General features: G+C 43.1%; 1 protein-coding gene across 1 annotated transcript in view; it reads right to left on the bottom strand.

The window, feature by feature from the left end:
• Positions 1-1,506: 1,506 nt before the first annotated feature.
• Positions 1,507-25,137, bottom strand: part of prpf4bb (pre-mRNA processing factor 4Bb) — a 25,763-nt gene continuing 2,132 nt past the window's right edge. The window contains exons 2-18 of the mRNA XM_075452877.1: positions 22,639-22,692; positions 13,019-13,172; positions 11,769-11,847; positions 10,231-11,366; positions 9,234-9,401; positions 8,931-9,089; positions 7,340-7,421; positions 7,040-7,241; positions 5,241-5,314; positions 5,042-5,132; positions 4,815-4,962; positions 4,593-4,730; positions 4,360-4,513; positions 4,156-4,270; positions 2,988-3,139; positions 2,818-2,904; positions 1,507-2,693 (exon numbers count right to left, since the gene is read on the bottom strand). Of these exons, the coding sequence (XP_075308992.1) occupies positions 2,490-2,693; positions 2,818-2,904; positions 2,988-3,139; positions 4,156-4,270; positions 4,360-4,513; positions 4,593-4,730; positions 4,815-4,962; positions 5,042-5,132; positions 5,241-5,314; positions 7,040-7,241; positions 7,340-7,421; positions 8,931-9,089; positions 9,234-9,401; positions 10,231-11,366; positions 11,769-11,847; positions 13,019-13,172; positions 22,639-22,687 (3,192 nt within the window). The 5' untranslated portion in view covers positions 22,688-22,692 and the 3' untranslated portion in view covers positions 1,507-2,489. The remainder of the gene's footprint in view (positions 2,694-2,817; positions 2,905-2,987; positions 3,140-4,155; positions 4,271-4,359; positions 4,514-4,592; positions 4,731-4,814; positions 4,963-5,041; positions 5,133-5,240; positions 5,315-7,039; positions 7,242-7,339; positions 7,422-8,930; positions 9,090-9,233; positions 9,402-10,230; positions 11,367-11,768; positions 11,848-13,018; positions 13,173-22,638; positions 22,693-25,137) is intronic.

Below are 25,137 nucleotides of genomic sequence, written 5' to 3'. Positions count from 1 at the left end.
GAAGTAGAAATCATTTCCTTTGAAAGAAGGGAATCACTGAGGTCTGTGCCTTAATCGTATCTGCCTGTCGGTAAAGAGTGAGAGAGATCACTGCCAATCTTCCATTGTGAATAATGAACAAATAAGAATTAAACATGTAATGTGTCTCTCGACACCTGAAAAAAAGATAAAATGACAGAACATTTATATTAAGAAAAGTCTAAATATCAGAAAAGTCCAGATTTGCGAAATGCATTCTACTTTTCTTTGATTTTTCTTAGCATTTATTGTGCTTTTTTTAAATATATATATATATATATATATATATATATATATGTGTATATATGTATACACACACATATATACATATATATATATATATATATATATATACATAATGTAAATACATTACTCTTTCTGTAGGTTTAGCAAAGGAAATGTGGAGTACCTGGGACCAATAAAAGAAAAAGTGACTTTGAAAGCAGGGATTCCCAGGCCCTGGGCAGTGGCCAGGCAGATCTGGCTCAGAGATTAGTGCCCAGCGCCGCACCCTCCGCCAGAAGAGCCTCTTTGCTCTTTTATAACTGACAACAAATGTTTGTATGGTTTTAATAAAAAAAAAAAAAAAAAAACGGAAATTATATTTTAAGTCTCTCTTCTTTCTTTATGTTTCTACAACATATGAAACATGCTGGTTTGATTTTACGAGGACTCTCGACCGAATAATAAGAGGATAAAGATGAATTTTGTAATCCAGCACACACTTCAAAGCACCACAAATCAAACTCATTAGCTAATCGGACTGAATCTTAAGCATCTTCACCAAATAAGATCCGGATACAGCTGCAGAGCGGCGCACAAAGTTCCACAAACGTGAAGTCCGGTCGAGGGGAATAGGTAGTGCATGTGACGCCCCCTGCAGGATATCACATGATCTCAGAGCTGTGCAGCGCTTTGAATCCTGCTCTCATGAATTCTGAGTCATAAATGACTTGTTTGGTTACATATCCACATAAAAAGCAATCATGTCCTCGTCTCTCTGTGTTGAGATTAAAGCCAGAAGGTGTTAGCGCGCCAATTCATTCATCTTTACGGGCGGTTATCCCACTGCGGCCTACGCGTATTTACACACCCCATCAGCTGCCATCAGAGCCCCCTTTTAGTGCACTCTGCTGGCAGAGAGCTTTTGCATCAACCCCTACTTTCCAGATGGAGAAAAATGCGACTCCTTTCTAAGCGAGCTTCCCATTAAGCCTTTTTAGGGAGCTCAACACAAGTGTAATCGGGATGAAAATGCAACACCTGAAGAATTGTTACAGCTGGACACAGATTCGGAGCATCAGATGCACCAAACCATGAAAATATGCCCTTTCTTGAACTCCCTTTGCACCTTTTGAGTACACCTAAAGAAGGATTTTATCAGGTTTGCATTTAAAATACTTTTATCAGTCAGCATATACGCAGTTTTCACATATTTCTCAATTTATCTCGAACCGATAAAAGTGACCTCTGAAAGAAGGGGGGGTCTTGTACACAACAGGAAACATTTTATTACTAAAAAGCCGTCTTATACTCTTTCAGCAGAGTTTTCACAACTATTCTTTATTGAAATCACAAGATTGGTTTTACCACTTAATGGAAAGAAACAAATTGCTCATACATGAAAGGACAGTAACTATGGACTATATACAACATCGGGAGGGGTCACAGGTGTGGCTTTAATTGGCCGACATAGTTCGGTGCTTTAGAACACCGGGCTCATACAGGAGGCACTTGAATGTGAAAGCCTTAAGAGCCGAGACCGAGCCAGAGCGTTGGAGGGAGAGGAAGGTTAAAACGAACAAAGTAAAAAGAGTGGACAATGACTACCTGGTTTGAAAATTAAAAAAAAAGAAAAAAAAGAAAAAATGCATAATATGCATCTTATTCCTTCAGCTCAGGCCTCAGTTGCTGAGGCTGCAGTGAGGAGGTGAGGAGGGCTGCCGTTACATGTGGGACACTGATGCACATGCAGAGCGTTTACACAGGCCTGCACCACTGAAACCTGGAGCACAAAGGGTGCACATTCAAAAAAGCATGCATCGCCCCACCGTGAGCAACGTGGTTTAAAAAAACCAAAAAGTGAATTATGTCTGCAACTACGACAAAAAATTCAGCTGCTTGTAACTGCCAATGCATGAGAGATACAGTATTTACAGGAATTTTTTTTCTTAAACATCCGTTGCTCCAATGCCAGTTAAATAAAAAGAAAAAGATATCTGCATTGTGGGGTATGAAGGGAAGTTTACAATGAAAAAAAAAAAAATCAGTGTCTTTGAGAGTGGCTACCATTTCAATGATCTATTTACAATAAAATAATAATGTATCCATTAACAAAATAATGTCGAGGAAGAACTAAACTTGATGACATTCTGAAACTAAGTCCGCGGGTCGGCCGCAGAGTTCCTGTCAGAGCTGGTTTAGTGGTCGGTTCTGTCCGTCTGCTCTGGGAGTGCGATGCCTTCAGGGTGTCAGATCTTCTCCTGGATAAACGGGTGCTGCAGCGCCTGGTTGATGCTGATGCGTTTGGCCGGGTCCAGCATCAGTGTGCTGTCCAGCAGGTCCTTCAGCTGCATCACCTTCTTCCTCTGGTCCTCAGGCAGCCGCTGGCCGCCTATCATGTCCGCCAGCAGGTCTTTGGTGGGGTTGATGGTGCTCATCACGGTCACCTTCTCCTGATGAGAGAACCAGAGGGGATTCAGATAGAAAAAAGTGCCTTTAAAGCAGTGAGTTTAAACGTTGCAGGACATGTTAAAGGGTGCCATCGGGTAGAAAGTGCGTCAAAGAGAAACGTCTCACCCGTTCTGTCACTTTGTCTACTTCAATGTACAGGAAGTTCAAGTTCTGATCGAAGTGCTGGTCTTTGAACAAGCCTTTACGGATCATCTGCAGAAAGAATCCACAACATTGCATCACTTCTCCAACGCTTCATCTTGGAGAGGAGCTGAAATAACATGACGCAACGTTACCTTGTTGGGCATCTTGCCCTTGAGGTCCATCGCCAGCTTGATCATGTGATTGTTGGAGGATCCGGGAAACAGGATTTTGCCCGTGTACAGCTCGTACAGCGTGCAGCCCACGGACCACATGTCGATGCCATAATCATAAGGCTTTCCTATGACTGAGAGAGAGGAAACATGTAAGTAAAGCACAAACTTTAAAGGCACTGACTGCTGGTAAATGTACTTTATTTCTACAGCCCTTTACAGACAATCCTTACGGTGTACCAAAGTGCTTTACAGCAGGTAATAAAGAGAGGAATAAGTAAAAACAAATAAAAACAATAAAAGAACAGTGAAAGCAATAAAATACAACAAAATCAATAAAGGTCCGGTCAATAAAATAAGATAAAAGTGTCATCATACTACTGGGTATTAAAAGCCATCCTAAATAAGTAGGTTTTTAGCTCAGATTTGAAGAGGCCCAGGTCAGAAATAAGACGCAGCTGGACGGGGAGCTTATTCCAGAGCCTGGGGGCAGCGACGGAAAAGGCTCGGTCACCCCAGGGTTTGTATTCTGACCTGGGCACTTCCAGCAAAAACTGATCTGTTGACCTCAGAGCTCTACCAGGATTGCAGACTGTTAAAATCTCAGATAATGGTTGTTGTTTTTTCAGCATACGCGGTATGACAATCCTCTTATTACCTTTTAATATGTCTAGCTAGATACATATTATGTGTCAAGTACTGCTGTATATGAAAGAAAAATCCAATAAAAAGATTTGTAAAAAAAAAAAAAAATCTCAGATAAATCTGATGGGGCGAGGCCATTAAGAGCTTTAAAAACAAACATTAAAAGTTTAAAATCAGTTCTATAAAGGATAGGAAGCCAATGGAGGGAGTTAAGAACAGGAGTGATGTGCACACGTCTGTTGGTGTTGGTTAAAAGACGGGCAGCAGCGTTTTGCACAAGTTGAAGGTGACTGAGAGAAGACTGGGAGACGCCGACATAGGGTGCTTTGCAATAGTCTAACCTTGAACTTATTAGGGCATGGATGGCTTTCTCAAGGTTATGACGACTTAAAAACATTTTAACTTTGGCCAGGAGACGCAACTGGAAAAAACTAGTCCTGACGACATTGTTAATTTGTTTAACTGGTGACAGGAAGAAAAAAAAAAAAAAAACGGCTCAACTTACTTATCTCAGGAGCTCTGTAAAATCTGCTGACCAGATATGGTGTGATGTCGTTGTCTGCAACATGTGACGCGGAGCCAAAGTCACAAAGCTTCAAAATGGTTTTCGACTCGTTCACCTTTTAAAGAAAACAGATACATATACATATGTTACCCATTTTGATGATCATACAACCTGATCTGAGTGGAGGGATCATTTAGTCGGTACCAGGATGTTATCCGGCTTGATGTCAGCGTGGAGGATGTTGCATCTTTTGAGCAGCTTGAGCGCCAAGAAGAGCTGCTGGCTGTAGGACCGCACGGCTTTGATGTGGAGCCCGACATCCTTCCCGTATTTCTTCAGCACTTCCCGCAGATTCATGCTACAAATGAGACATATGGTGAAGAGGAGTGCTCATCAGATGGTCAATAAAGCGTGCGCGTTACAAATGCTGGGGGTACCTCAGAGGCTCAAACACCAGACAGAGATGCTGCTTGTGGTAGAAGTGGCGGAAAAGGCGAAGGCAGTGGAACTTGTCGTCGGGATCAGCATCATTGAGCTTCTTGAGGAATTCCAACTCCTTCAAACCGGTCTTCTGCCTGTTAATCAAAGCGCGTTTCATTCGAATTGTGAAGCGGTGGCGGCCATGCAACAAATATCTCCCACGAAACGGTTCCACTCACATCAGCTCGTTGTTTCTGATGATCTTGACTGCCACCTCCTGGCCGGCCCTGGCGGTGTCCCTGGCTCTGACCACGTTGCTGAACACGCCGTGGCCCGTGTAGCCGTACACGTCGTAGCGCTTGTCCAGTATCTCGCCAATGTTCACCCCTAAATAACCACACAATCCATAAATCTGTTCCTGAGCGAGCTCACGCACGGCTGCAGGTTTCTCAGAGGCAGCACTTACGGTAGTAACCCTCGGCATCGGTCCAGTTGTCCCTGAGGTTGGGGTTCTCTTTGAAGTCCTTTCCTACACCTGCTGCTCGCATCCGAGCGTTCTGCAGAGACGGCGCAAAAAACAATTATATCCTCCTGAAACAGCTAAAATGTAGAAAAAAAAAATCAATGTTCAGACGCCACATGGAGCTTAAAAAGTGAGCACTCACATCAAAGTCGGCAGCAAACATGTCGTCAGACTCTATGAACATGTCGGGGGCTGAAGGCTTCTTTGGGTTGGCTCCTGAAACAAAGGGAGAAAGAGAAAGGAGAGGAAAAAAGGCCATCACGACAGGAGGTGAGTCCCTGGGTTCGCACAGCGGATTGTAAAACAGTATATCTGGAACATGTGTTGGATTCACATACTCTGCAGAGATCAAAACATGCTGCAGGTGGCAGACACAACCAGGCTTTGGGTTACAAGCCAGCAACTGAATGAACACATGACAGAGAGAAAGAAAATTACAAGCCCCGCATCACACACATCAAGCCACCGGTTACCATGTAGAGCAGGGATGTCCAAAGTCGGTCCTGGAGGACCGCTGCCCTGCAGGTTTTAGATGTTTCCCTGCTTCAACACACCTGATTCAGATCAAGACATCATTAACAGGCTTGTGCAGAACTTAATCTGTTGAAGAGATCCATTTAATCTGGATCAGGTGTGTTGAAGCAGGGAAACACCTAAAACCTGCAGGACAGCGGCCCTCCAGGACCGACTTTGGGCATCCCTGATGTAGAGACACTTTGCTTCGTGTTCAGCCGGTTCTAAACTGCAGGGAGGAGCCGACACTAAAGCATGTCTGCGTTTCTAACTCAAAGGCGGGAGGAATGTTTTCTGTCAGATTCAGCTTCCTCCACCTCTGTGGGGGGACACAAAGACCCCCTCCCAACCCCATCATTGGTTCTTTAGCATTCAGTGTTGATGTAGTTGCAGATCTGGAGGGACTTTGGATAGCATCAATATCTTGATCACAGAGTTTAGGACAAAAGCCGCATTCGGACAGAGCCGTTCTAAGAACGGTCCTCCTTGAATTTCGTTCTGATAACTGTCCTTCCCCAGCGGAACTGTTTCAGTTTGCATTCGCACATGAGTCGGGACCTTGATAGAGACTGATGCGACGCAACCGTCTGCGACGCAACCGTCTGCGACAGCGACGTGTTACTTTAGCGCCACATTCAACAACAAAACAAACCCGAAAAAAGTAAGGAGAGAAGAAAAAAAAACACCAAGAAGCTAATATGGAGAACGGGGAGGCCACCGTGTTCATGGTCTGCATGATGGTGATATTAATCAGGGACGATCACATCGGGCGTCTAACATGGAGGCTGGAAGAGCTCACAGAGAGAGTCAGGAGGCGAAGGATCGAGCAGCAGGCCATACTTCTTGGTTTCATGAAGAAAGGAGAGCAGAGCGCCGCAGACAAAGGAGACGACGTGTCAGTTTAACTTATTAAACACGCGCCGGTTGTGTCCGTGTCGTATGAGGAAACATTTCAGCCGTGACAGCATGACAAGGGGCGGAGCTAACAACCACCAAACACCTCCGTCAGATGTGTTCCTATGGAAACCAGAACAGACCCAGCTGAGGAGAAGGAGCTAAAATGGTTCCAGGAACTGAGGGCCGTGGTCCCGAGTTCCTGTAGGTGCGAATGCGGGAAAAAACGGCCCCGTTCCTGAAAAGGTTATAGGAACTGCAGAAGGTTCCTACAGTGGGAATGAATCTAATATCTTGATCACAGAGTTTAGGACAACGACTTGTGTACATGGAAACTTTAAGTTCAGCATCAGTCTGCACATAGTGGCAACAAAAACCTGATTTGTTCATCCTCAGGAGCTTCCAGGAATATTTCTAAGTAACTTTGGAACACGTGGACACTTGCGGTTAACGAGGACGCGCACACACACTACAATGTGGTTCATTCAGTTGGCCTTGTACACCAAGAGATCCTTAAAAACATCTTTAAGTTACCGTCTTTCTCCTGGGCAATGAGGTTGTGCTTGGCTTTGATGCTGGCCTCGAAGGTGTTGAGGTTCTCGCGCTCGTACTCCTTGACGTCTGCGGCGACTCGCTCCAAGATGTCGTCGGGCGAGGGCGAGCGGCTGCGTGTGCTGCTCTGTGGGCTGCTGGGCTCCGAGATCATGTTGGAGTCCTCGTTCAACACCTTGTATTTCTGTCCACAGAGCAGAAGATTAGCTCAAGTTCCAAAGAGCATCAACGTACAGCCAGGAAATCACTTTTAGCTGGAACAACGACGGGGCTAAAGCCCACCTGGACAATGGCCTTGCGCTGCTGGCGCCGCTGTTCGATGAGAGCTTCTTCGTCGACCTCGTCACCTTCAAAATCCTCCAGCCTGCAAACATAAGTCGGGATTTGAGACGGAGAAGGACTGAAAGTTCCTACCAAAGAAGAAGCGTTAAATGATGCGGGTCCATGTGAAATCAAGGGAACAGCGAAGCAATAAAATAGCAATAAGAATAACTTCATCACAGATAAAAATAGAATTTGAGATAAAATTAGCAATAAAATAACAATAAAAGTAACAAGCCAAGGTAAACTCCATTTCAGCTGGTGGAAGGCCAGGGAAAAGAGATGCGTTTTCAGTCTGGATTTGAACTGGCCTAAAGACTGTTCCACAGTCTGGATGCTGCCACAGAGAAGGCTCCATCAGCTCCATCACCTCTGGTCTTTAGCTTTGGGAACAGCCGACAGGAGCTGGTCAGCTGACCTCAGGGCTCTGAGTGGAGTGTAGGGCTGCAGCAGCTCACTTAAAGGGACACTATGTAATAAATTAAGTCATTTATTAGCTCAAATCAACATATTCATTCATAAATTAGTCCTCATTGGTGTAAAATTATCTCTGTCAAAAATCTCACTTATCCTCCTGAGTGAAGAATAACTTGTCTGTATCTACATAGAGCGGGTAAGCTCTATGGAGGCCGCCATGTCCTTCCGCTCTATGAAAAACGACGAAGTGCCGAGAGGGACAAAAAGCACTTCGAATCGCGTTTTCCCCAACGCCAGGCCTGCAAGCGGAAATGACGTCGCCGAATGGCTTATTACTGCCGCTAATGGTAAATAGATTTTATCTCGTAAATGATCCCACTAATAATGCATTGATTGTTACCAAACTTCTGCCGTAGTACACATAGGCTCTTAACTCACAAAACGAGGCATTAGAAAGTTTGTAAGTTTACCGGGAGTTTATTTAAAAGAACACCTTCCAGATAGCAACTACACACTGCTGCTAACAATACCGCTGCGTCGACGTCACTTCCGGTAACTCCCAGAATATGATTAATTGCATTGCTTGCACACCAAAGGCTATGTCAACTTGTGTTATCTTACATGTTATCTGTCATCTGTATTTATAGTGTTATTGTATGTGTGTTATGTAATCCTTTGTGTGTCTTGATGTCTTTTTGTTTGTATGGACCTTGAGTCTGAAGCCATAGCTTCTTGAATCTTGACACATACCGCCTGCCGTAGTTCAAGAAGTTGCAACGCACATTTGAAAACGCGAGGCGCTAGAGAGCAAATTCATTCGACTTTGCAAAATAAAATTGCACCACTAAATGGGGGAAGAGATTACAAAGTGTCCCTTTAAGTAATACGGGCCCATGGAGTTTAAACACTTAAAAACAATCAATAAAACCTTAAATTTCACCCGAAAGCCGCGGGGAGCCAATGAAGGGTGCACAAGATTTACTGGTAGCAGACACCTGAAGAGTAGTTGAAATAACCGAGCTTATTGGCTGGATAACCACTGAGTCTGTATCCAGCATGCTAACGCTAACGCAAACTTTACTGATGCATAAAATGTAAGAGACGCAGATGAGTACAAACACCTTCCAATACTCACAACTCTTCTCCTGAAGATTCCTGGTCGACCTTCATCCCCTCCGACAGGCTTCCTTTGAACTTGTCTTCATCTCTGCTGCGCCGCCTTCTCCTCCCCCGATCACAGGACATGGAGCGCCGGTACTGCCGGAGTCTCCCGTACCGGTCTCTCTCCCCGGACCTGCGACGCACGTTTGACAAACAATGATACATCGGCCCAAAAAAAAAAAAAAAAAAGGAAAAAAAAAGCTACAAAATGGCATTTTTCTGCAACGGGACAGACCAAAGGCAGTAAAAGTTCAGGTGAAATATGAGCTACCGCCACCTGTGTGCCAGCGGAGTCCTGCTTCGTCTGCGGGGCGAAGAGCGAGAGCGCCGGCGCAGCGACGCGGACCTCCTCCTCAGAGGTGAGCGACTCATCCTGCGGCGAGAGGACGCCCTGGGACTCATCTCTCGGGATCTGTCAGGTCCAACATCTGGCCGAGGGCGCTTCCTGCAGCAAATCACACATTACCGTCATCATACCATCTTTTTCTGTTTTTTTTTTTTTTGACAGAATTTCTCCCAGGACGTGTTGTGTTCAGGAACACCTTTTGTCCCACAGCTTAAAGGGATAGTTCGCCTCTTTTGGCATGAAGCTGTGTGACATCCCATATTAGCAATATCATTTATGAACATTTTCTTACCCCCTGCTGCGTCCTGTGAGCCGTGTTCCAGCCTCAGTTGACGAATGTAGTCCGGCTAGTTGGCTGGGGTTTAAAAAATAAAGCGTTTTGCTTCTCAAAACAATATGTGTTCAAAAGAGTAATACATTTGCATCACAAAATCGTTCTCCAGGAAAAAGTCAGACCTCACAATCGCTTGGCGCTATTTTCTCTCCCTTCGTATCACTGCCTGCTGTGTAGACCGTGCAGACCGAAGTGCAGACCGAGCAGCAAACACCGTAACAGGTGCAGCTGTCGGCAGGTGGCTGAACGCATTGATATGAAGGTAGAGAGAAAATAGCGCCAAGCGATGTGAGGTCTGACTTTTTCCTGGAGAACGATTTTGTGATGCAAATGTATTACTCTTTTGAACGCATATTGTTTTGAGAAGCAAGACGCTTTATTTTTTAAACCCCAGCCAACGAGCCGGACTACCTTCGTCAACGCCAAAACGAGGCTGGAACTCGGCTCACAGGACGCAGCAGGGGGTAAGAAAATGTTCATAAATTATATTGCTAATATGGGATGTCATACATCCCATATTAGCATGTCACATTCATGTCAAAAGAGGCGAACTATCCCTTTAAATGACTGGGTGAAGCCAAACTGCTGACTGACCTAAGCGGTGAGTCCTGCCTGTCGGGGTCCCTCCTCCTGAGGTCTGGCGAGCGGCTGCGAGCTCTCCTGGGTGGAGATCTTGTTCTTGATGGAGAGTTGCTCTGTTTCGACGCCCTTTCGGGAGCACCGGCCAGCAGGTGTTGGGAGTCTCTATGGCGGGGGGAGGCACTGCGTTTCCTCATGGGGCTGTGGGCCCCCCGTCTATGAGGGGAACGGTTCTCTTTTCCCAACGAAGTGTCCTTGGATGGGGACTTGGCGGGCCGTTTGTCCCGGTCGGTGTCTGAGCGACTCGGTCGCTCTCGTATAGGCGATCTGGACCGTCGGCTTGCTCTTTCCTGGTTTGGTTTGTCGTCCCGCTGGGGAGAGGAACGTTTATCGGGACGAGCGACTTTCTGCTCACTCCTTAAGTTGGAAGGAGAACTGGACTTCCTTCTCTCCTTGGATCGGTTAACGCTGTCTGAGGGCTTTCTGTCTTTTGACCTGCTCCTGTTGCGACCTCTGTCTTTGGCACCTGTGTCCTTGGTGCTTTTGGTCCCTTTGTCCTGCTTCGACTCCTTTGTAGGCTTATCTGCAGACTTACTCCGACTGCGACGTTTGGAGCTGGATTTACTGACCTCTGTTGAGTCCCGTCTTGATTTCCCACCTTTGCCCCCTCTGGGAGATATGGGTTTACCTGAGCTGACCCTCGGACGCTGCTCTCCGTTTCTGAACCTTGCATCTCCATCCTCTTCAGACCCAGAGTTGTACCCCTGAAGGATCAAACCCATCCCCGACTGAACCTTTCCCTCCATCAACTGGCTGTCCAGCTCAGCTTTGATCATGGCCCTCTGTTTCTCCAAATCCTCCAATAAGGCCCTGTCGTCCAGACTTGGATTTCCAGAGGAGGGGGAGGACTCCATCTTTCTGTGGGTGGAGGCGCCAAAGAGGACAGCGCCGGAAGGAGAGGAGCCCTCTTTGCGTTTGTGTTTCCTATGTTTGTGACGATGCTTGCGTTTGCGGTCCTTGTCTTCATCAGACGCATGTTTGTGCTTTTTGTGCTTACTGCGATGCTTGTGTTTTTTCCTCTTGTGTTTTCCGCTGCTGCTGTGATGTTTGGACCCTTCCTCTGTCTTCTCACCATTAGTTTCAGCCTGCCCCTAAGACACAAAGATTTCAGAATTACAAACAATTCAGGTATCAGATAACTAACAACTTCAAATTCTCGATGGTTAACTTTCCAAGGTTAAATTAACAGAATAGACGTGGACTACGGTGTTATCCAAAATCCACCAGCAAACCTTATTCAGAGAGCATTATAAGTGACATTAGATATGTATATGACAGCCACTGTTTGCGCTTCACTTGTCTGAAGAAAAAAAAAAAAAAAGGCAAAACTATCAAAGCACAGAGACGGAGAACATCTGGCATCACAAGTGGAGCCCAACAAAAAGGTTGCTGCTCTCAAGCCGCTGATAAGAAATTGTAAACAAACAGTTTAGATCTGGATTATGACATCATACCACTGAAGATACTTAGGTCTTGCTCTTGTCCACCCCTACCTCTTCCTCCTCCTCTTCCTCGGACAAATCTCCGCTGTCCTCATTTCCACTTTTTTCATGGCTTTCCAGATCCTGCTTCCTGTTGAATAAAGAACATTTTTGAATGGACCAAAAATGTTACACAAGTGGTGCACTTACTCTGCATTAAATACATGCATTTTAATTTAATCTTCACACATTGATTGCCAATACTATAGTTGTATCTATGTGCAAAACATATATATATTTCAAAGCTCTATTAATGTACAGAAAAGACACTATGATGGTATATTAGCAATGTCACTGCTCACAGATTGGATGATAGAGGATTATATGAATACTCTTAAATTAGAGCATGTTAGAGTCAACATATTTCCCTGTAATTCGTGTATTAAAAAAAAGAAAAATCCAATCAAAGTTTTAACTTTAAGCCATGAGGAACTATTGAAAATCCCACATTTCTGAGCTGTGGTGAAACTAGCTTCATCCAAACTGTTTAACTTGAAACTACTTGTTGAGAAAAGCTTTTCTGGAGTTATTGTTGCCCATCATTATAAGGTCTTACCTTCTGTGCTGACACTGTGCAGCAAACAGGAGAATTAGTCAATTGGCTGGAGCCTTTATAACGCGTTCAAATTGGAGTTCAGTGAAGCTTCACCAAACAGACGACAGCATCTCATGTCACCGTGAACACAGCGGTAAACCAAGGTTACGTAATGTGCTCGATTTAGCTTGAAATTCAGGGAAACGTAATCATGTAGCTAACAAAAAACCACAAGGAAAGGGATCATCTAAGTGGTGCTTCATCGATACTAGCGTGTAAACTGAACTTGTTAGCGCTTCCCCGGACACAGACCGCCAAAAGGATTTTAGCCATTAGCTTCGATTTGCTAAACGTCTTTAGCGAACTTAAAACTAGCAGGCTAACTTACATTTCAGAATTGCTACACGCAAAAGACTACACCCTTTTCCGTCATGTGTTCCAACACGCGCAGTTTATTTAAGCAAACACACATAAATATATTCAATGTACAATTACATATACTCTGCGTTTGACGAAACTTGGATTTAGCCGAGCTAAAAGAACATTAGCCCGATAGCTAAAACCGTCTGCCAGCCGTAAGCATGCGATTTAGCTAGCACGGGCAACAACGGGAACCTACCGACTGTTAGCCTTCGCAACTTTAACAGTTCTCATTTGATTTTGAACGTTAAAAAGCGCTAATATATTACTATCATCAAGTTCAATTATCTTTACTTAAGTGACTTACACGTGTTCGTTGCCATTATTCATTCCTCTGGACGTGATGTCCATCTCAACGTCAGCCATTTTCCTTAGCTGAGGAACCAGTTCTTCTTCGTCGATTATTTGGAGGTGCAATGATACGACAATACTGGCATGTCCTCTGGTGTGTTGGCGGTGCACTGCAGGCGTAATTTGTAATTAGTCCACCAGGGTGGATGTTTGTCAAACTTTAAATTAAAAAATATTTAAAAAACATCAAATCGTCCAAGACATTTACTTAATAATTGGAACTAATATAGCAGTTATTGACATAGACACAAACCAAGGTTTGGGCATCCTGAATGGTCACTTCCCTGGCAAGAATCACAGCTTTTGTAAAACACATTTGCAGCAGCTAAGAGTCTTTGAGGGACTTTGAGAGAAAGGTTTTTGCTTCCAAAATTTTCTGATTATTTTATGTTCCACCTTCCTCACTGAATGTTCCCAGTCACTGGTTGCAGCACCAGCTCAAAGAATGGCTACTCAAAAGGTTGGTGTACCTTTTTCCTCCAATTATATGTGTCCTCATAAGTTCTGCTTTAACTTATTCATCTTCCCAAAAAATAGTGTTATTAAGATGTAGGCCTACATTTAGAAACAACTGCTGATGAATCTTGACGTTATATTGGTGATGCAGGTCATATTTCTAAACTACCACTCCAGAGATTTCTAAATCTTCCCAAAGTATTTTTCCAGTCTTTTTTTGCCTTGGCAGGAGTCAGTTGTCTTCGAAAGTTTTCAAAACCTTCCACAAACTTGTCTCTGTTGTCCATGCCAACAGGAATTGAGGAAACACTTAACTGAAAATGCTGTCTGTTAAGGCCTTCTGCCATATGGACATGAGTTATTTCAATTTTATGAGTGGTGGGCAGCTGCTTAGGGGAGCCCCTGGCAGCCATCTGCCTGACAGGGTTTGGGGAGTCAGAGTGCTCCTGAAGTTTTAAAATTTGTATCATCTGGCTGCTCCAAGAGCAATGAACAAGCCAGGGTCCCAAATAAACATTACCTTGATAAGATGTTTCTTAGAGCTTTTCTGTGATGCTCCTCTTCCCCCCTTTCTCTGAAATTTAGCTAAAAACACAAATTTTCAGGGATTTTCCACTCATTTAACTTTTGACCAGGGGTGCTGTTCACTGTAGCCATTGGCGTGAAATTGTGTGTATTTACAGAGAAATGAACACAGATCTCACATATTTGAGTTGCCACAAAGTTATTCTGTAAACATGCGGTGCCGGATGATGTAAGCTGCTGCAGCAGGAGTCTTGGGTGAAACCTTTTGAGGCGCCGCCAAAAAAAAGGCTGCAAAAAAAGAGAAAAACAAGGCACAAAAGGCAGGCTCTGGGAGGTTGCTCGGTTTGCCAGGAACACAGGATGGCCCTGGAGGTCAATTAGTGGATCATGTGGTTGTGGAAGGCCTCTTATGCACCCCATTTGCTCCTTCGTGTGCACCACTGGTATGCGCAACAGAAATGTTACATAAATGCTCGGTTAAGATTCTCTCCCCTGTTTCCCAGCAGAGTATGCAGTACAGACTTAAAGTGCACCACCTGATTTATAAAATGTGATGAGAATGAGCCAGCCTTAAAGAAAAAGCTCTAGATCATTTCAGGGTTAGAAACAGCAAAATGAGCTATCAGTAAGTTAAACTTCTGGCATAAAAAGCGTGTTTTTAATTATCAGACTTGCCAAAGAAGTGCAAAGAGCGAGTCACCCTCAGATATGCGGGTACTTCTCTAAAGGGAAACCACAACATGTGACTGTCAACTTGAGCGTGTTGCCCCATACCAAATTAGAAAGCTCTGAACCGTCACGTCGCAATGCGGAAAGTAGGGGACGATGCTCTTAACGTAATTCCGTGAAATCCCACGACGTTCAAGGATGCTAAAGCATTCACGGCTGTTATTATCCCCTCTTGACAGTTTTACGTCGCGCAGTAAATTGTGTCGTTGTGAGGCACCTGTGACTGCTTATTCACAGAGTTGAGAAAGCGACGGAGGCGTGACGATATAGCAACATTAAAGCTGGCAACATGGCAGATGGGATGATCTGTGGATGTTAGCATTATCATTGTGCATTTTGATGATATCTTGCTGTGTGTATTCTCTTGTAAAGACAAAAAACCCTGCTTCCTCTGACAGTCTGTTATATATTGCGTTTGGAAAGCACATCAGGAGGAAGAAAATCTAAATATGCAACGGGGGGGGGGGCTCTGATAGAAATATGTTCTTTAGGCATTCTGTGCAGACAGTCCAGAGTTGTAACTCACAGTCTGAGCCTTCTGCTGTACACTGCGTCTCAGATTTATACGGGAAAGTTGCGAGCTGGAGGTCTCCAAACAGATTAAAGTTCTGCTCACAGAGACATTAGATATTCCGAGCTGAGACCTCTGTCCCCCTGTGCCCGGTAAATCAGTGTGAGATAAATGCCGTCGAACACATTCTGCTGTGCAACCCGAAGGCCTGTTTCTCCATCATACACCATCATTTACAAATCGCAGTCCTCCCTGTTTAAAATATAGTCTCCCTCGTTGTTTTTTACAGGGTTTTTCTCACATTCTTTTTGTACGTTCTTGTTTTATTAGTATCATTGAAAAAATACTATATAAAGTCCTCTTAATATTCCAGCAGGTCCCCCTTGTTAATGCAGTTTATTGTGATCGAGCGTTGCTCAAACATGCAGAACTTTATGCTGTCCAAAAGTTGGCCAAAAGCTGGTGATGTCTAACAGACACAGTTTTTTTCATGCCCACTCTCTTATGGGATGCCATTTTCACACATAAACACCAGATAGTGTTATCTGAAGTTACTTTTTCACACGTGCAATAGGCAACAGGAGATTCTCAGCGTGAGACAGATAGATAGATAGATAGATAGATAGATAGATAGATACTTTATTGATCCTGAAGGAAATTCAAGCATCCAGTAGCAAGACATAATAAAGCAATAAAAATGTTTATACAATTATAAACACTTTAAAAACAATCTAAGAATTAAAAAAAAAACAATTTAAAAAACAGTTTAAAAAATGTAAAGTGACCAGTGAAGTAAGACGAAGCCCACTACAGGCAGTGGGCTACATACAGGGCGTGGTCTTAGCCACTGTAAAAGCATCCATTTTGTAAACCTGCCTAATGGTCCTGGCTCCTGTGAGCAATTTAGAATCATGAATTAAGCTAAAATGCATGTTTTTGTTCGGTGAGAGGAAGCTGGAGTACCCTGAGAGAACCCAGGCCCGCATGGACGAACAACTCCACACAGACGGGCGACAGTTTTAGCCTCCAAACCACCGTGGAGTGATATTACCCTTGTTTGTAAACTGCTCTTTTGATGCCTTGAGTTCGACATATTTTGTAACTTGGCAAAGAACAGATGCCAATGTCCAAGATCTGACAGAACAAGAGAGTGGAACTGGAGAGCGATACACAAAACAATCTTTTTCAGAAGGAAAATTTCAGAAGGAGCATATCCAGTTGACACCATTTGAATCTATTGGCTTAGTATTTCATGAGAGAAGGTGACATGTTTTTAGAAATAGGAATCTATTTGATGTTCTTGGGCCAGCTCAAGCTTAAACCCTAACCCACAACTGTAAGTCATTGAACCTCACATTTCCACCCCAGCGTATCCACTGGGGTGGAAATGTGCCTGATGCAGGGGTATTTACTCCTTTATTTTATAAATAACTCCGTTATTTACTCATAGCTGCCGTGTTGTTGTTATCAGGGGTTTTCTACACACGCGTCTACTGGGATGACGTCATCAACGTGCGCCGCTGCAGCACAGCTCATTCACTCCGTGCTCTGTGACGGTCGGCTAACTTCACACAGAGTTTGCTGCTGCTAGTTTTGTGCAACATGGCAGGATATTTATCAGATTTTGACGACGTGGACGCCGACTTTGAGTACGATGGACGGCCTTGAATGAGCTGTGCTGCAGCGGCGCGCGTTGATGACGTCATCCCACTAGACGCTTGTAGAAAGCCCTGGATAACAACAACACGGCAGCTCTGAGCTAACAGTACAATAGTATGCGATCATTCATTCATTCCTCTTAAAGTATTAGAAAGATAGATAGATAGATGGATGGACACTTTATTGATCCCGAAGGAAATTCAAGCATCCAGTAGCAAGACATAATAAAGCAATAAAAATGTTTATACAATTATATACAATTTAAAAAAACGGTTTAAAAATATAAAGTGAAATAAAGACAGATAATGCCTTATTTAGAGGCTGTATTGTCTCTGCCCTGTTCTCTCCCGTTATATGGATATACGCCGATCTCCAGTGATCTAAATATCTTCCGAAGGACGCCGACTTTCACCAAACTGTTATCAGTGAGTAGATGAACGTATTTTATGCCAGAAATAAGGTCCAGGTTTAAAAAAAAAAAAAAAACTTCTCCTTTAAATCAGAAGAACCTGAGACACAACTCAAGGCTTCATAGGAGTTGATAAACTGATGTATCTGTGGCTTCACAATGGCTGCAGGTCTCATACGCTGACATAGAGCTTACATTGCTGATAACAACATGTCATTAGCAACTAGCCGATGCTTCATCTGTTAACTTTCATACAAAACAATTGTATAACGTTAAAGCTGAAACATTTAATTTCACCTAAAGCCTGAGAGCACATGGGCAGAATAAGCCCTCAGATCAGATTTATAACCTCTGCTGGAACTTGGATTTCCGTAACGAGGGAATAAAAGCGGCAGACGTTAGGTCTGCTTCGACTCATCAGGCCTCTGCTCTCCAGGCTTCACTAGAGACACAATACGGACAGGGCCATAAAACATGAGGTCCAACAGATGCTCATTGAAGACAACCCCAGTCCATTATAGAGCCTGTTAAAGACACTGAGGCAGTTTGCTCGCCCTCTATCACCCCAGCCCCAGCACTCCTCAGTGGGTTTTGTCTGCTGGTCTGGACGACGCTAGAGTTACGGCCCAGAATGGCTCCTTCTGAGTAAAGCTCTGCCAGTGCATCTCAACAGAAAGAGAACGCCTGCATCCATAAACGCAGATGTTCTTTGTTCTCTGACAGACGTGTCCATCTTTGTTTTCGCTTCTTGTCGCTTCCTTTCTTCACAGTTTTTCTTTACGAGCCTCCGCTGTTTTTTTTTTTTTTTTTAGAGAGAATAGGTGCTGGCACACAATATGTACACTGTAAAGAAATTCCCTGTAAAATAACAGTAAAATACTGGTAGCAGGGACGTCAGTATTTTACTCTTATTTTACAGTGCAACTACTGTTATTTATTTTTAACAGTATATTACTGTTTTTTGGATTTGGACAGCAATTCATTACAAATACTGTTTTATGCTGTTAAATTACAGTTATCTACTGGTATTCTTAAATGACTGATTTAAACTGTTAATTTACATGTGAGGGATGAATATTCAACAGTATTTTACAATAATTGTAAAATACTGTTGAATATTCATCCCGGATACTCTTGTAAATCCACCATAAATATACAGCAATTCGTTAAGGTGTAGGATAAAGATCTGGGTTTAGGAGCACAGCCTATACGCACATGGCCTTGTCAGGGGAATACGTTTATTTTTGCTTTAAGGAAAGCGAGGGCAGAGCATTCATTTACATCGACAGTGATCTCGGAGCAGGAATCCATAGGAAGCTTTATAACTTGAGGCTGGCAGGACCATGACCAAACAGGGTCTAAGGAAGCCCTTTATTTCCCTCCTCTCAACAGTGTAATTAAGCATAGGTAAAGGAGTCCTATCTGCAGTGTGACCTTGTTCTCACTCTAAACACCCGCAGCGGCGAGCTAACCCATAATTCTGAACTCCTCCTGTCATGCTCGCGAAATTGTTTCCTTTCAGGGGGACAGTTTTCAAATTCGATGCATGTAACTGTTAGTGAAGCACATTTACTAACAGCACTGGTTGTGGAACTATACATTTCACTATCAGTGGGGTCACATGGCACTGAAAGGATCGGATTATTTGGCTAAATTACAATAAGACTGAGTTGCTCCTTATTTGAGCAAGGGTAATTATCCTTGGATATATGGCGGTTGTAATGGCTATGCGTCCTCTTGTGTCAATAATCAAAACTAAAAAATGTCAAAACCATAATAAACTAAATTAAATCAAACGGCCACTGAGACACCTAGGGTGTGAATTTACGCAGGTAAAATGAGTCCATTGTCCAGGCAAAAAATGAGGTTTCTTTAGGTTTATTGCTCCAACCAAGCAAACAAACAAAGAACAATGGGCCTTTGCCACCTCTCTTGCCCTGGGAAAAAACCATTAGCCCTCCCAGTTGCCTTCTCATCTGTGACTGCCTGCCCATCTAAGTAAACTCTCTCAGTGTGCCCCAGCTAACCAGTGCTTTCAAAATAAAAGCATAATTAAATACCCAAATTAACTCAAACAATACTAAATATCATAAACAACCAAAAAAGGTGTATTCCCCAAACTAAACCCCCAAAAGATAACTAAATAATAAGTGAGCCAAATATTACAAAATAACAAACAGCTCCTACAGCGGTGAATGAATCGAATCATAGGCACAAAGCCTGATAGGTGGCGCTGTACCCATTCCAACTATTGCTAATAGAGCCACTTCCTGTTGACCTCTTCACCACCAACAACAACAACAAACTCAGGTATTGGAGAAAGATGGAGAACGAAGAGCAAGATGAAGCTACGTCCCTCTACATTTGGTCTGTGATGAGCTGCTTGTTGCACAAACGAGATGCACAACGGCGCATTCTCCATCGCGTTGTTTGTTTCTTTCTGACGGCGACAACAACAGTAATATCGTCTCCTTTGACTTCCGGGTCACGACCCCGGGAAAAAATCTCGAGCATGCAAAGTGTAATTCACCACGTGCTTCACCGTCTATAAGCAGGTTTAATTTGACTTTCAACCGAGTTATCTCGGGGTCTCAATCCGATCCGATCCAATTTCTTGTCAGATTAAGGTGTCTACGTGAATTTAATAACTCAGTCTTATTGTAATTTAGCCAATAATCCGATCCTTTCAGTGCCATGTAACCCCACTGAGTGATGATATTATTTCCATCCTCTCAACAGTGTAATTAAGCATAGGTAAAACATTGCATATGGGTTATATAGGGCTCTAAATAGCAGCATTTAAAGTTGTTCTGTAAGTCCACCACCCATGCTACAGGATAAATAATGCTAAATCCCCATAGTTAAATGCTGGGAGCCCTAAAGGAGCTGCTTAATCTAACCCCAGATACTTAAAACTGGGAAGTTAATTACACTCACCAACATTAACCGATGGTTTAAATGATCACAAAGACGTATATCATGCACGTGTAATGAAACATTTTACGACACAGACATTTAATGAGGCAGCCCTCAGATGCCCTGGCCAGAATCGATCAGAACCAACTGGCCTGACCAGCGCAAAAGTACGAAGTTACAGTTTCACACTGTTTTAAAGCGTGATGTTGTCTGAAGCAGTGCAAATTCCCTTCCTCAGCAGCAAGAAAGATGCATTGGCTGGAGAACTCTCATAGCAGGAAGTGACTGAGGCTCTGGCACAGTTTCCTTTGGTGGGAACACACCGCAGGAGAATTCAAGGCTGCTTCTCCGACTGAGGGGAGTCCACCCAACAACTGATGAAAGCTGTGAAAATTCACCTTGAATTGGGAAAGGGGGCCCTTTTTGTTGCCATTGCCAAAAGCCACCAAAGTGGTGCCCCAAGCCAGCAGATACCCCTTAATGATGTTGTTATGGTCTGATATGTGAAAGATCCCTCAAACCAGGCTCGTTCCTGATTAACACCTTATGGCTGTCCCCAAAATCTCTACCACAGTTTTAGAAGTGAGAAGAACTGCTTCTTTTCTGCTTTTACCAGTTAGCCTCCAGTATATCTCCTCAGACTGCAGAACAATGATGTCTCAAGGATGCACCAAATATGACCTATTAAAGCAGAAATTTGCTCCAGGAGACCCTCAACTCCACGCTAGAAATTTGCTCGCCTCCGAGAAAGAATTAAAACATCCTGCCTTGGAGACATAACAAAAATCCTCTCGGCCGGCAAGGAAAGGCGCAGGAGAGTAGATGATCAGCTTCAGTTTCTAAGGGAGATCACTCCAGTCTGACACTGTCATGTGGCCTGAAGTCAGCAAGACTTTCTGGGGGTATTCCAACCTCCAGCTTGGCAGCTGAATCCTGGAAAGCTGCCTGTAGGAGACAGCGTAGTCAAGCATCATCTTAGACATAAGTAGAATGCAGCAGGGAGAAATCTCTGCCATAACTCCTCCTTACAGATAGGATGGCGTTAAAGGAGTGAAGGATCGTGCTAAAGTTCCAGCAGAACTGAAATACAGCCTCAACTGTAAGCACTTTTAAATCCAGGTTAAAACATTTCTCTTTTGGTGTGCTTATGGCAGAGTTCTTTTAAATAATTTTAAAGCATAATGCTATAAATCTACTTCATTGTTTTATATTGATGGAGGGGAGATGGAGACCGTTCAGACCTGCGAATACCTGGGGGTGGTGCTGGATAATAAACTGGAGTGGTCTGCCAACATAGACGCAGTGTACAGGAGGGGTCAGAGCCGTCTCTTTTTCCTGAGACGGCTCAGGTCCTTCAATGTCTGCAGTGATATGATGTGCATGTTTTATCACACTATCATTGAGAGTGCACTGTTCTCTGCTGCTGTCTGCTGGGGGAGTTGCACTACAGACAGAAACTGTAGGCGCCTGGACAAACTGGTGAAAAAGGCTGGTTCTGTTGTAGGCAGAAGGCTGGACCCTCTCGGTGCTGTGGTGGAGAAACGGATGAGGAGGAAGTTAGATTCTGTGATGGAGAATAATAAACATCCTCCCCACAGCATCCTGACAGGACAGAGGAGCAGCTGCAGTGAGAGGCTCATCTTTCTGCGCTGCAGGACTGAGAGGTTCAGAAGGTCCTTTGTTCCCACAGCCATAAGGCTTTATAACAGTGACTGCTGAGTTCTTCTCAAATTGATTGATTGATTTTTATTTATTTGTTTATTTTGCCATTATGTCATTTATTATTATTTAGTTAGTAGTAGTATTATTATTGTTGTTTTATTGTTGTTAATTCAATCATTGTAAATATTTAAAAAAAATGTTGAGCTACTTGACGAATTTGAATTTCCCCCATTGGGGGATAAATAAAGTATTTTTCTATTTCTATTCTATTCTATTGTTCTTTTTTCCCCTCTTCTTCGATTGCTTTTAACTGTGTGTTTTAACTTTTATTCTACTTTTTTATTCTCTTTAAAGTGCTTGTTTTTATGCTGCTTTATGCTGTTCTTTTAAATGCCTTGTCTTTATGTAAAGCACACTGAGTTGCCTGTGGTATGAAATGCACTATATAAATAAAGATGCCTTGCCTTGCCTAAAATGAGCGTTCTATTTGGATCCTGGGAAGTTTCAAAGGTAAACTCAAACCCTTACATCACAACCTCCAAGTCTTATCAACTCTACTGTTCTGAATCCTGAGCTTAAACTGATATAAACCTAAATCCAAATGATTCAATTAAAGGTATGTTTAAAAAAAAAAAAAAGATAAGAAAGTCATGAGAGGATATCCTCCGACATGGTGACACTTCATCACGTCTTTTATCAAACAACCAACCTTTAATGGTGCAGTTTGTCCTGATTCTACTCCCGCAGCGGTTTGGCATCAGCTCTGTTGAAATAAAACACAAACATACACGATGAGGACTATATGGATGAGTGTGAAACAGTATATTTTTCCATAAAAAGTATCCTTTTTCTGAGGAATTGTATTGGAACGAGGTGCTGAGGCAGAATGTGCTGACTCTGTAAATGTGGCCAAACCACAGATTGAAGCCCTGCTATAAACACACAGATCCTGTTATTACACACGGCGAGAGGGGATTTTCTGACAGTACTGAGGCAGCATGGTCATGTAACATAATCACACTAATCATTTGTGCCTCAGATGAAATGTGCAAACAAATTCAAAGTTCGGGCTGTGATCCTTTCTGGTTAATTATTTCTAGTTTTGCAGTTTACTTTAACACCAGATTGTGCATTTGTCCAGTGCTTTAAGCTGCAAACTTATGACTAAACACCGACATCTGAGAACGATTTAGACAGTGTTGCTGTCTAAGGATGTTTGAGTCAGTCACACTATCTATCAGTCAGTAACTGGGCTTCCATCCCAGCATAGACGAGATGATAACACAGTTCCATCTGAGCTTGGTGGAGTTTTTTTGTTCTCACTTGTAAACACCCGCAGCGGCGAGCTAACCCATAATTCTGAACTCCTCCTCTCATGCTCGCGAAATTGTTTCCTTTCAGGGGGACAGTTTTCATATTCGATGCATGTAACTGTTAGTGAAGCACATTTACTAACAGCACTGGTTGTGGAACTATACATTTCACACTCAGTGGGGTCACATGGCACTGAAAGGATCGGATTATTTGGCTAAATTACAATCAGACTGAGTTGCTCCTTATTTGAGCAAGGGTAATTCTCCTTGGATATATGGCGGTGAATGAATCGGATCAGAGACACAAAGCATGTCATACCCCAGTATGATAAGTGGCGCTGTACCCATTTCAACTATTGCTAATAGAGCCACTTCCTGTTGACCTCTTCACCACCAACAACAACACCAAACGCAGGCATTGGAGAAAGATGGAGAACGAAGAGCAAGATGAAGCTACGTCCCTCTACATTTGGTCTGTGATGAGCTGCTTGTTGCACAAACGAGATGCACAACGGAGCATTCTCCATCGCGTTATTTGTTTCTTTCTGACGGCGACAACAACCGTAATATCGTCTCCTTTGACTTCCGGTTCACGACCCCGGGAAAACATCTCGAGCATGCGCAGAACGCAAAGTCTGATTTACCACGTGCTTCACCGTCTACAAGCAGGTTTAATTAGTTATCTCGGGGTCTTAATCCGATCCAATCCAATTTCTTATCCGATTAAGGTGTCTACATGCACTTAATAACTCATTCTTATTGTAATTTAGCCAATAATCCGATCCTTTCAGTGCCATGTAACCCCACTGAGTGATGATATTACAGCCGCACTATAACTAAGGCTGTAGCGATACAGTAATCTCACGATACGATACACGATATTCAGCCAACGATTCGATTCGATTCCATACACTTACATCATTTTCTGGGGGAAAAAAAGGGACAGTGTGATTTGACATGACTCGTCTCTGATTGGACTGTTGGTCCGTCCTTTGATCCGGAAGGACAACACCGCCAGACAAACAGACACAAACGAACATGTCACAAACGTGAGAGCTATGCACTTTATATAACATTTTTATGAACTAATTTATCACTGTTTTGTATGATGTGACCCCCCCCGGCATTGTATTGTATTATATTAATGTTCTGTGTTTTCACTAATTGTAATGTCTGACTTTTCAATAAAGTTTGCTTTAAAAAAAAAAAAAAAAAAACTATACGTGCGGCTGAAAAATTGATACTTTACCGGGAAACAAAATATCAATTTATATCACAGCATCAATACAATTGCTCAGCCCTGACTATAACTGCTGAATATTAGGGCTGGGCAACGATTACATTTTTTAATCTAATTAATCACATGATTTTCCTGATTAATCGCAATTAATTGCATTTGTACGCAAAATCCAAAAATGAATTCAAAAGTAGTGAATAGCTTTTAGCATTTAGTTTTATTTTAAATGTGCTGCCATATGAATGAAAGTGCCATAACATTTGTTGTGCAAACACACTTTTAACATCAGCATCTTTCTGTAGTTTTTATGTAGAAGCCTCGCTCCACTGTCTGTTTCCTTGAATGACTTGCTGCTATCAGTTGTGTGTTTTGCCTTTAAGTGATATTTTAGACTGGAACTACTACGGTGAGAAGACAATTCAACTTGGCAGTGTTTACAGATGACTTTGGTTCGACTCTGCCGTCTGGAAGAACTTTAAAATGAAAATGGCCGAGTAAAAGTTCCGTACCCTTCTCCATGTTTGGTGGATCCGCCGATTACTTTCTTTTCCGGTTCCGCAGCAGACAGCAACAGACTTTTACAAAATAAAAGCCTGTGAGCAACAGACTTTTATTAATTATAAAATAAATAATAAAACCTGCGTCACCGCGCGATAAA

The sequence above is a fragment of the Odontesthes bonariensis genome, chromosome 20, assembly GCF_027942865.1.
Source record: "Odontesthes bonariensis isolate fOdoBon6 chromosome 20, fOdoBon6.hap1, whole genome shotgun sequence".
Taxonomy (NCBI): domain Eukaryota; kingdom Metazoa; phylum Chordata; class Actinopteri; order Atheriniformes; family Atherinopsidae; genus Odontesthes; species Odontesthes bonariensis.
The sequence above is the reverse complement of the archived record's forward strand: the minus strand, read 5'-3'. Positions and strand labels throughout refer to the sequence as shown.